This window comes from Acromyrmex echinatior, chromosome 2 (assembly GCF_024713525.1).
Source record: "Acromyrmex echinatior isolate Ae372 chromosome 2, ASM2471352v2, whole genome shotgun sequence".
Classification (NCBI taxonomy): domain Eukaryota; kingdom Metazoa; phylum Arthropoda; class Insecta; order Hymenoptera; family Formicidae; genus Acromyrmex; species Acromyrmex echinatior.
In genome coordinates, this window is record NC_141853.1 from 2,998,487 (window position 1) to 3,010,577 (window position 12,091).

Here is a 12,091-nt window from a genome sequence, read left to right on the forward strand (position 1 = left end):
CTAAGACACTCGCCCCGAAAAGTCGAGAGGTCTCAGATTCGAATCCTGGCTGAGATAATACTTTTCGCAATAAAAGTTTTTTATTTGAATTAAGGGGGGAGGAGGAATTATATATATTCGCGATTGTCCGTTTTGGCTCACGATTATTAGCATCTCAGATTGATTGTATTTTAATGTCCGAACGCTTCGGCGCACAGTTACATTTGAGATTAATTAAATTTACGAATCAAGAATATTATATTATTTGAAATATATAACTTTGATCGATGCTAAGGTACTCTCTACTATATTATGTTATTACATTAACTCGGTTTCTATTTCTTATCTTACAAATGTTTATTTTTGTCTTAAAAATCATTCATAATGTTTTTTTGCGATAAATAAATCAATATAATGTTATAACATTTTTTTTGTATGTGGCGTATATCCATGTTGGCATATTACCTATGTTTTAACACTTTTCATATTTCTTTATTTTTAATAACAAAAAATAAAAATATTTGATTGCAATCATACACAAATAATAGATAAAGGATGGAAGAAGATCAGTGTATAAAAATTACTTTAAATTGGACAAATAATTGTTCAAAAATATAATTTCGCTTAAGTATTCCCCCCACTTACCCTAATATAAAAAGTTTGACGAAGATTTAAAATTTAAATTAAACATTATTTTAATAAGAAGCAGACATGTTTTTAAAAAAATAATTAAAATAAAATGAAAAACTTTCAACTGAATAAAGCTAGCAAGACTAAATCAGAATCAAATTGGACTTATCAGAATTTTTAGTACTCATTTGATACTAAATTGTACCATTAATGATAATTTTGTACTGTGCGCCATTTCGAAAAAAATTGTGGCGGTGCTAGCTTAATATTAAGCTGATAGGACCAATTCAAAATAAAAAAAAAAAAAAATAATAATTTCTAAAATCAATAGGATTGAATTTGTACCATTTTGTGTACTACCAAAAACAATTCTATATTATGTCATTTCCAAGAAATCAGTGGCGCTGCTAATTTAATATTTAAACTGACAGGATCATACAAGAGCAAAAAAAAACAAGAGCAAAAATTAATATAACTGAATTTGTACCATTGAAAGTTAATTTTATACGTTTTCTCCTTAAAATGACTTTATTATACTTACAATCTATGAGGCATTTCACGTCAAATCGGACACTTTTGAAACATCATCATTTTATTTTTTTTTAATTTGCTAACATATTCTACAGATAAAAATATGAGACACATGTTTCGTGGAAAAAATTTGAGATTTTTGTGCAATTGTTCACGTTTGTGTAAATTCACAAGAAACGTCACTCATGCAAAAATTCAAATTATTATATTATCGAAACTATTAGTCATGCAAAAAAAATGCAACAGATCAATTTAAAAAAACCTTAAATTGTTCTATGGATGAATTATTTTTAATTTATCATTTTTATATAAATAAATCATTTTCCAATTTTGTTTACAAATGTTATCAACATTTTTCATTATCAACTCACCAATTTAAAAAATATCATCATATTCCCATTTCGATCATAAAATAACCCTGAACATTTCAAAATGGAACTCGAATGAACTGTGTATAGTTAACTGTAGAATAATTAAAAAATTATCAACTCTCTCTGTAGTATAGTTAAAAAATTCGAGTTTCATTTTGCAATTTTCAGGATTACTTCATAATTGAAATTGGAATATGATGATATTTTTACAAAATTTTTAAATTGAGTTGACGATGAAAAATGTTGATAAAAATTGTAAACAAATGGAAAATGATTCATTTTTATGAAAATAATAAATTAAAAATAACTCATCCATATAACAATTTAAGATCTTTAAAATCAATCTCTTGCATTTTTTTGTACGATTAATAATTTTCGACGATATAATAATTTGAATGTTTGCATGAGCGATGTTTTTCTTATACATTTCTACAAGTGTGAATAACTTCATAAAAAAATCTCAAATTTTTTTCGCGCGAAACACGTGTCTTATATTTTTATCTGTAGAATATGTTAGTAAAGTAAAAAAAAAATGAAATGACAATGTTTCAAAAGTGCTCGGTTTGACGATGAATGCCTCATAGATTGTAAGTATATACTAATAAAGTCATTTTAAGGAGAAAACATGTAAAATATTAACTTATTTTCAATGATACAGATTAATACAAATTCAGTTGTGTTAATTTTGCCCCTGTGTTGTTTTTTTTTTTATGAACTTGCCAGCTTAAATTAAGGGCTATGGCAGAGAACGAGATGTAAAGAAACATAACATAGACGTGAGATAAGCAGAGGAAAACATAGAAATCGCAATCGTGACTGGTCGGAAAAGTATTTCGGCTCTATATTAAAAATTCCGATAGGTCCAATTTGATTCTGTTGATTTGATCCTGCTAGCTTTATAGAGCTAAAATTTTAATTTAAACTATAAAATTCTATTATTAAATATAAATATTGATCTCTTTTCTCTCTCTCATACTCTCTCACTCACTCTCTCTCTCTGACTCTCTCTCTCTCTCCCTGCCTCCCTCCCTCCCTACCCACCCCTTCCCACCTCTCTCTTTCATTGAACTGTTTAATGTGAATGTAATATTAATTTTTATACAGAAAATAGATATAAATTTTCATCACCACAATACGAGAAGCGCTAATTCTCCGTCAAAGTTAGATGTTAGTATCTAACATCTAACTTTGACGGGGAATTAGCGTTAGATACTAATACGAATAGGTACGTCGTATCTATCTATACACATAGGTACGTATTTTAAGTAAATTTTTACCTCAAAAATATGATTGCGCGCCGATTACTTTCGGTCTTTCAATTTGAAATAACATTAATAATTTCTCAAAATCAGATCGTTAATTTTTAAGATGCTACTAGCATCTTAAAAAGAACTTGTTATGAAAAATATTACCTCGACTGAGATTTGAATCCGTATCTGTAACTGTTCGATCACCAAGCCTTGACAACATTCTTTGTAATAACTAACATTTATAAAGAATACGCATTAAAAGGCAACGTGTAATTTATACAATACATTTTATTGTATAAATTTTTAATTTCAGTTTTTACAAAGACTATAATATTTGATTCCTTTCGTCTTATTCTTCATTTCTTCCTAATCCTTAGAATTTTACCAGTTTCTATCAAAGTATTAGGTATACAACTTAATTCTCAACTCCTACATTTAATCGATTACAACATCTATCCATATTTAAATCTTTTTCCCACCATATATAATAGTATTAAAGCGCCATCTTTCAGCTTTAAAACAAGGTATAATAGTTGACGATGCTGCTAATATACTCGTAATATCAAAATACAGTAGTGAAAGCAATGTCATTCGAAAAGCAGCATTTGAAACACTACCTCTTTTTCACATTTCAACTGAAGAAAAATGCCGGCGAGGCTAAGAAAATGATTTGCCTTAGATGAAAATGCTCTGTCTTATGGTACGTGTAAAAAGTGATTTCAAAAGTTTCGAGATGGCAATTTCAGTCTCTAAGATGATGAATACCCTGGACAACAACAAAAATTGTAGATCCCATATGCTTGTAACAATTATTGAATAACCAACGCACCACAAGCATATAAGAATATAATAGGTCGCAGGTCTAATGTAAGAAGAAGAAAAAAAAAGAAACATTAACATTTGTGTTAAAAAGGCCGAAAATTAAATTGTACATCTAACAGATTAATTTTAATCTCGATTTAACTTATTCTTTTTTAAATTTTTTCTAATTCTTAGAACTAGAAAAAGAATGAAGAATTAGTTGAACCAAGATTAAAATTAAACTACATTGGTTATAAAAATGAGTATATGCACGTTTCTACCAAAATAATTTAATTTAAATTTCAGTTCAATTTCAGTTCTAACTCTTCATCCTATTCTAATTTTTTTTCGCTAATTCTAAGAATTAGAAATAGATAAAAACTAAATTGAATTAAAATTAAAGTCAATCTACATTGATAGAAACAAGCATTAGAAGAATAAGTTGAATCAAGATTAAAGTTAATAAAAATTTAAATCTACAATGCTAGAAATGAGCATAGGTTAATCAGAATTTGGTCAAATTCCAGGGTTTCGAAATGCCTTGATCCATCACTGATGTCCAGGTACTTGCGCATTGACGCACATGCGCGTTAAAAACCGTTCGCGTCTCCGACATGACATGATGACCAGTACAAAATAGCGATTCCTAGTGATTGGTTCGTGTGACATCCTCGGCGTTTATTTGAAGCTCGTTTTTGCATTTTTCAGCGGTAAGAGATATAACCCGATCCGTCTTAATGGTACGCGAAGTGATCGTTGTAGTGCATTTCGAGAATTGTCGGAAAATCTCGTAGAAATATCGTCGAGACATAAAGCGTAAAGTTAGGCGTAGATTCTTCGCTAGGAGCATTCGCTGATCGATTATCTCCGCGAGGTTGACCTGGCACACGATAGATGGCACCGATCGCAAAATTCCGTAGAGTTCCTATACTTATAAGAACTCAAGAATTCTGCACACGCACGTCGATACTCATAATTATATCCAAATTACTGTTAGGGATGGATGAAAGAATAAATTTATTCTTAATAAGAAATTTATTCTTAATAAATAAATATAATTTCACAAAAAGAAAATCTTTTTATAATATTGGGTCATCTAAAAAGTATCCGCAGTTTTTTGTCACTACATGGTGTTGACCATCAGCACCATCTAGTGACAAAAAATCGCGGATACTTTTTAGATGACCCAATATATCTCAAAAATATAAATAATAATCCATCAATTTCCTTGTATAATTCATTAATTTATATACAGGGTACCTGGAAATAATCGCCAAATATTTCATGGGCAGGTAGAGAGGACTAAACTGAATCGAAAAATCCTCTACCATTTTGCAATTTTCGCAATAGTTAACAAGATATTAATTACTAAAAATTGCTAAATATTGGTGTTGAATAATTTTTTACTCAAATACTATCAAGTTTATAGAAAAGCTGCAAGAGACAAAAATCATTTATTTTCTTCTCATAAAGTTCAAGAATTTTTTCAGAATTTTTTATCAAATCTTTTACTGCGTTTTCTTTTTTTTTTACCAACATGAGAAAATACGGTATTAAAAAATTCTGAAAGAATTCTGAAAAAATTCTTAGAACTTTATAAGAAGAAAATAACATGTCTTATAAGTTAGCGGAACAAAATGAGCAGAATCAATCCAAACTAATATTTTTATTTGTTACTCATTTATTGTTAAAAAATTGTCAAAGAAATAAAAATTTGTTACTCCGCAAGTTTTCTTAAAAAATGATGTTTTGCTATAGGAAGATTAAGTTAGTGGAACAATATACATATATAACAAAGTCGATTTATGTAAAAATAACGTAGGAATTTATTTACGAAAAAAATCTCAGCGTGCTAGCGGAACAAAAGTAAAGTATCGGTAAAACATATGTTGCTCGCTTAAAATTGGTACTGAGATGTCGTCTGAATTTGTTGCTCTCGAAATATGCAATGTTATGAATTTGTGCTTGCAAAATAAGTATAAATACCAACGATATACTTCAGCATGCAACAAATTCAGACGATATCTCAATTCCAATTTTAAGCGGGCAACTCATTTTTTACGTTATTCTTGGTATGTTATTCTTGTTTCGCTAGCACGCTGAGGTTTTTCGTTGTTATTTGTACTTATTTCATAGGTAATGAAATCAAAAGTAGGATATTTCGATAGCAACAAAATAGCAACAAATTTCTATGTTATTTTTACATAGATCGACTTTGTTATATGTATATTGTTCCGCTAATTTTATCTTCTTTTAACGGAACATCATTTTTGAAAGAATCTGCAGAGCAAATTTATTTCTTTGTTACAACTTTTTAGCAACAAATGAGCAACAAATAAAAATATTAGTTTGGATTGATCTGCTCACTTTGTTCCGTTAACTTAAGACGTAAAACAAAACATTGCCACTATGTACTGTAGGATTGATCAAACTTTAAACATTTATACTTAAAAAACTATAATACTTTGCAGAATAAAATGCACTTTCATTATTTAATTTTTCACGAAGTTTTACGCTGTAATAATATTGTCTTCAAATTTCGGGACATCCTAGATACGAATTCTTCATTTTGTTCTTATCTTTACAATTACATGTTTACAAATAATTAAAAAATCTCATAGTTTGTAAACATTCTTGTATATGTTTACGTATTTAGAATAACAATCAACCGTTCTCTATTTCAAATATGAAACATTAAAGCTAGAATTTTTATTTGTAAATTTTGCCATTTTTATACAATATTTTTTAACGTATAATATAATTTAATAAGGAACATTTCTATCAATGATAATTTTTGTGAATTTCGCTACCTTCATATTCTTATAATGTATAATTTAATAATTAAATTCACGTAAGTGCTATTTCTCTCAATTATAATTTTTTCGTAGGTGTATGTTCCGTTCCTTAGGAAGGAACTGAATAATTATGAGAAAACTGTAAATTGCGAGATATAAAGTTCCCAAATTCTTTTTGTTAAAGGGGGATTGAATTCGTAATACTATTCCTTTCCCTCCACCTTTCCTGCATCGGCAGTTTTAGGAGCGGGAAACCCTGACACATCGGAAATGCACATTATAAAATTCATCGTACCCGTCGGATTCATGAACTTAACCCGAAATTTCGCAGGCACGTATTTTGATAATTGCTCTTCCCACTTCCTCTCATCATTTCCCCTACAGCTAACAATAGACATTTAATTAAAACTATCTTTTTCGGAAAACTTACTAGACTTGAACTTGAGAGAGATGAATTTGTGAAAGATTTTCTATAATATTTCATTCAATTCAGTCGCTTCAGTAACCTTTAATTCGCAATAGCTTGAAGTGTGCTGCTCTCGATATTTCATCTTAATTTCATATAGTACATCTCGATTAATACTGCAATTAAGAATATTATAAAATTCTATTTTATTTCATCGGATATCGTTTCATTGTGCCGATTTGTATGTTCGTGATGCTTTAGCGTGAAAAAAAAACTTAGCATCGCGCGCGCGAAAGCGAGTTTTAAATATAGCAAAATTAATTAAACATCTAAAATATTTTAAAAGCATGATTATTATTATTTTATCGACACATTTTTTAATCTATTTACATAAATACAAATCACATTTCAATTCTCTTAAAATAACGAGCGTTTCCTTCTGTAAAAGTTGTTTCAATGTAATTATTTACTAGTTTACACAAAGAAAAATTAAACATGAAATGTTTTCGCTACACTATTTTGTACATCCTTGTTTCAATGAACGCAACTTACGACTAATGTAGATGTAGAAAATAAATTAATATGTAGAAAATAATTTGACAGATTGTGAAAATAAAAAAAATACAATAATAGTATTTGTCATTCGTAAGGCGATGTCTATTACATTAAAAATTTTCAATGCTCCCGCCGATTGTAGTTGTAGCAGCAATGAGCGGAAACAAGGATTACAAATCGGCTACGTCGATTTACGACTTCACGGTGAACTCCATCAGGGGAGAGGAAGTTCCTTTGTCCAAGTAAGCATAAACCCGACCGCGTCGCGTAAAGTCACATTATGGAAAAGATGTAATATCATCTCTTATTGGTTTAGATATAAAGATCACGTGTGCTTGATCGTAAACGTCGCTTCGAAATGCGGCCTCACAGCAACGAATTACAAAGAACTGAATGAACTATACGACGAGTATGCTGAATCTAAAGGTAAATTCTCACATTATAGGGAAATTGAAAGCTATATTACGAAGAAATAGTAATAAGGTAGATTTTTTTCATTATTTTGCAGGATTACGAATTCTAGCATTTCCTTGTAACCAATTCAATGGTCAAGAGCCAGGGAACAACGAGGAGATTTGCAGTTTTGCCGATCGCCAGAAAGTAATTTTACCCTTTATTTATAATCTTTTACAAACATAAATATTTGAGTGAAAAAATAGCGTTTGACTAAAAAATTTGACTAACTATAAAATTTGTTATATTGCAATATTATGTGTACATACACACACACGCGCGCGCGCGCGCGCGCACAGGATGTCCCGCATTTTCATAAATTAATATCTCATTAATCATTTCAAAAATTGCAAAATAGTAGAGCTTTTTGATTCAGTTTAGTTGGTTCTATCTATACAAAAGCGCTTTGCCAAAAATTGTGGGCATCCTGTATATTACCTTATGTAAGAAGCAATGCCGATAAAGTTCATATATTCAATGCTGGTTGTTTCACCTTTAGATAAATTATGTAATGGATAAACAAAAGAGAGAAGAGAGAGAAAGAGAACGAGAGAGAGAGGAGGGAGGGAGGGAGGGGGAGGGAGGTAGGGAGGGGGGAGAGGGGGGAGAGAGAGAGAGAGAGCAAACTGAGATTTATCAAAAGATGAAACAACTCAGCATTGGAGAAAAAGACATAATATTATATTATAATAACATAGACATAATATTATAATATTATAACAACATATATGCAATATAAAAGGTAACAAAAGTGCAAGTTTTAATAAAATTAATGTACAGAATTGTGTGTGTGTGTGTGTGTGTGTGTGTGTGTGTGTGTGTGTGTGTATGTGTGTGTGAGTATTTGTGAATCAACTATTTTATTAGTATGTAACTAAAGCTGAATAATTATGAAAACTTCAATGTACATAAATTCTACATATAAAACTTATATAGTTATCACCTATACAGTTCTCATTATAAAAAATGTTTTTTTCCCTGAATGTATTATAAACAATCGCCTACTTTCCTCAATGAATAAATCCATATTCATATATGTATTTTCTGCAGGTAAAATTCGATTTATTTGAGAAAATTGATGTGAACGGAAATAGCACGCATCCTCTTTGGGCATATTTGAAGAAAGAGCAAGGTGGCCTGCTGGGTAACTTCATAAAATGGAACTTCACCAAGTTCATCGTGAATAAAGAGGGCAAGGTCGTCGAGCGACATGGTCCTAATGTAGATCCCCACAAGTTGAAAGATTCTCTTGAAAAATATTTTTAAATTGTATCTTCCTATATAATTTTCGAAGGTGGATATTTCTTATAGTATAAACAAATTAAATAGGAGATTTTTAAATTTATATATTATGTTTGAACGAATTTTGTAGATTTTTTGCAATATGAAAAACTTCGCACATATAAAAACTTATTCTTTCCTTCTTGCATATTACGTACAATATTAGGCACAATAACCTATTTTTAAATTCTTTTTCGACATATATATATATATATATATATATATATATATATAAATATGCACATATTTTATATTTCGTAATGTGTAATTGTGAATTGTTTAAGTAACTGGAAATCAATATTACGTGTTTGCACATTCCTCATCTTTATATATGTATATCCACAAGTTTCATTTAAAATAAAGGTAATTATGTACTTTAACCGCGTTGATGACTTTGACATATGTCGTCAAGATCATGACCCTAAGTAACCTCCAAAAGGTTTTAGATAATGGTCGTCCTTCGTTAAGAAGTTATTGACAAATATAAATTAATTCCTAAAGACTTCCTTAATGATACAAAATGATTGTATATAACAGAACGTTAGGAGTCAAGCATGGTAATTCTTGTGCAAATCAATACAGTTAACAAAACCACTTTATTAATAATTAATCCGCTTACATGTTTCGGCTCACTTTTGGATCATCCTCAGAGACAATACGATGTTGTAATTACAAAAAATTTTTTAGAAATTAATTCATTTCAGAGTGAATCAACTCCACCTATTAACGGAAACTATAATATAAAATCGTATTGTTTCTGAGGATGGCTCAAAAGTGAGCTGAAACATGTAAGCGGATTAATTATTAATAAAGTTGTTTTGTTAACCGTATTGCATAAGAATTACCCGTGCTTGACTCTTATTGCCCTGTTATATTTAATCAAGTTATTAACAAAAAAAATTTTAGAAATGACAGTTTATTTCTGCTACATATAGTATTAAAAACTACTCGGTAAATATGTCGAAGACGGGAGCGCCAATGATCTTGTTCTTGACATATGTTGTCAAGATTATGATTCTGAATGACTTCCAATAGATTTTAGCCATCGTTCGTTATTCGTTAAAAAGTGTTGTATATATTAACAAAAAAAAATTCATTTTTCAAACTTTTTTGTTAATAACCTTTTAACGAACAGCGACGGCCACCTAAAACCTGCTGGAGGTCACTCAAGATTATGATCTTGTCCACATATGTCAAAATCATCGGCGCAGTGTCCCTTAATATTAATAATTACCGAAAAATTTATTACACAAATTAGACCTTTAACTCTAAATAGCTCAGAAACTATAAGAGATTGCCACCTAGTTGTTAAGGCAAAGTTATTCAGAATCATGATCTTAACAACATGTTAAGGTCATCGATGCAGTATCCCTTAAAGTGCATAATTACCAAAATAAATTCTTAAAGATATTAACTTTGCTTCTGTACATATTACTTAAATTATTAACACAATAAATTTTGTTTCTGTTTTACATTCTAATTACATAATAATTAGTATTAATACATAATAAATAATTATCTAATTTGTACCCGCAAAATTCATCATTTTGACATGTATATGTCTTGTTTGACATTTATGTATGTGTAATGGCACTAACAAAAAGATATACAATTTCGCTTAAACCAAAAATATCTTGTAATATGTACAGACACTTTGCTATATGGTATAAGAAATAAATAAATTTATGTGTAATGATCACATGCTTATTCAAAATCCCAAGCGCGATCTTTTGCGAATGACAAACGACATTTGAAGAAATATAACTGTAGAAATGTTAATTATTACGTTATTATTATAATATACGAAGGAAAGCGAAGCTTCGATACAAATTGTATTTTTATTGACAAACAATCGCTGGCTCACATTCGCATTACTTTCGGCTTTGCACTCTTGTAGGGGAGACCGGGGCTAACAGACTCATTTTTTAGTTTCGAATTTTTACGGACAAATTAAGAGACTTAAGGGAAAAATGAATTCTACACAAGTTACTATATACATTTGACTAATATTTTACTAATACTACCTAATATTTTAATAATAAGGGGAAGCTGACAATTAATATGAAAAAAAAAATGCATTTTTCTAATGCATTCCATCTAACCCCGGAACCGGGATAATTTGACTAAGATTATGAAAATAAAGACTAATATATTTTAAGCTACATCTTTGGCTGCATATTAATAAAACTTTTATAAAAATATATTTTCAACGCAAACATTCGCAGGGCAAAATAATACTTTTTTTTGCAAAATTTGTTCATTTCGTACAAAAACACGTCGAATAAGCTTAGTTTTCGAGATTGAACATGAGAGAACTAAACTTATAACATTTACTACTAAGAAAAATCTCTTTAAAGGAATAAAATTTTGAGTAAGTACAATAAGAGTCGTCACTGAATGAGTCATATAATTCCATGCTGTGGTTAGTCTACTATTCCCATCTGTTCGTTTTTTTTAAATATTAACAATAAACGATAACAAAGACTAACCAAAAAAAAAATCTGTTGGACTTTATTAAGAACTATACTTACTATCAAAGTAGAAATCAAATATCTCAGACAATCATGTACGATTATAAAACAAAAACTTTAAGAATAAAAATATTTACTTAGGTGTACGATTTTTTAAAATTGTAGCAAAATTTCTATCACACATGTGTTCGCAACAAGATATTACAGCAGACTTTAGCGGCAGTCCCTGCTGCGTGCTCAAACACGTTTACGCATGTCTTGCATGTTTTGTTTTTAATGTAGCCTCGATTATTCTACTTATCCCTATATTCAACTGACCCCTATAAACCGCGCGAAAATGTTGTACGTCAAAGAGTCAAAATCGATATTTCATTCTGACTTCAACTGAGGCGTACATTTGAGGAACACGGAATTACTGTTAATTAATTCGGCAACTTCGAAATTGACGCGACTCGAATGGTACACATGATCGATACATTTGTCCCAACTGTCAACAATAACATTGCCGACATAAATGTAATTTCACTTGCACGTATAAACGCCCATTCTACTTTCGTGATAATTATTT

At 29.8% G+C, this 12,091-nt stretch overlaps 2 protein-coding genes across 5 annotated transcripts in view; one reads left to right on the forward strand and one right to left on the reverse strand.

Annotated features, from left to right (window-relative positions):
* Cbl (E3 ubiquitin-protein ligase CBL) overlaps positions 1 to 12,091 on the reverse strand; it is a 54,065-nt gene that overhangs the window by 14,186 nt on the left and 27,788 nt on the right. The window lies entirely within an intron of this gene.
* Gtpx1 (glutathione peroxidase-like 1) lies at positions 4,141 to 9,180 on the forward strand. 2 transcript variants are annotated; one of them, XM_011058992.2, is made up of 6 exons: positions 4,147 to 4,272; positions 6,542 to 6,688; positions 7,461 to 7,560; positions 7,635 to 7,744; positions 7,827 to 7,918; positions 8,822 to 9,180. In XM_011058992.2, the coding sequence occupies exons 2-6, from the start codon at positions 6,628 to 6,630 to the stop codon at positions 9,035 to 9,037; spliced, it is 579 nt and encodes a 192-aa protein (XP_011057294.1). In that variant the 5' UTR covers positions 4,147 to 4,272; positions 6,542 to 6,627; the 3' UTR covers positions 9,038 to 9,180. The 2 variants fall into 2 exon arrangements, with proteins under 2 accessions (XP_011057295.1, XP_011057294.1); XM_011058993.2 differs by lacking the exon at positions 6,542 to 6,688 and having other exon boundaries at positions 4,141 to 4,272.

Coding starts and splice junctions, on each gene's coding strand:
- Gtpx1 (XM_011058992.2), top strand. CDS start 6,628: ATGCACATTATAAAATTCATCGTACCCGTCGGATTCATGAACTTAACC. Junction 7,745..7,826: donor CGAGTATGCTGAATCTAAAG/GTAAATTCTCAC, acceptor ATTATTTTGCAG/GATTACGAATTCTAGCATTT. Junction 7,919..8,821: donor GTTTTGCCGATCGCCAGAAA/GTAATTTTACCC, acceptor TATTTTCTGCAG/GTAAAATTCGATTTATTTGA.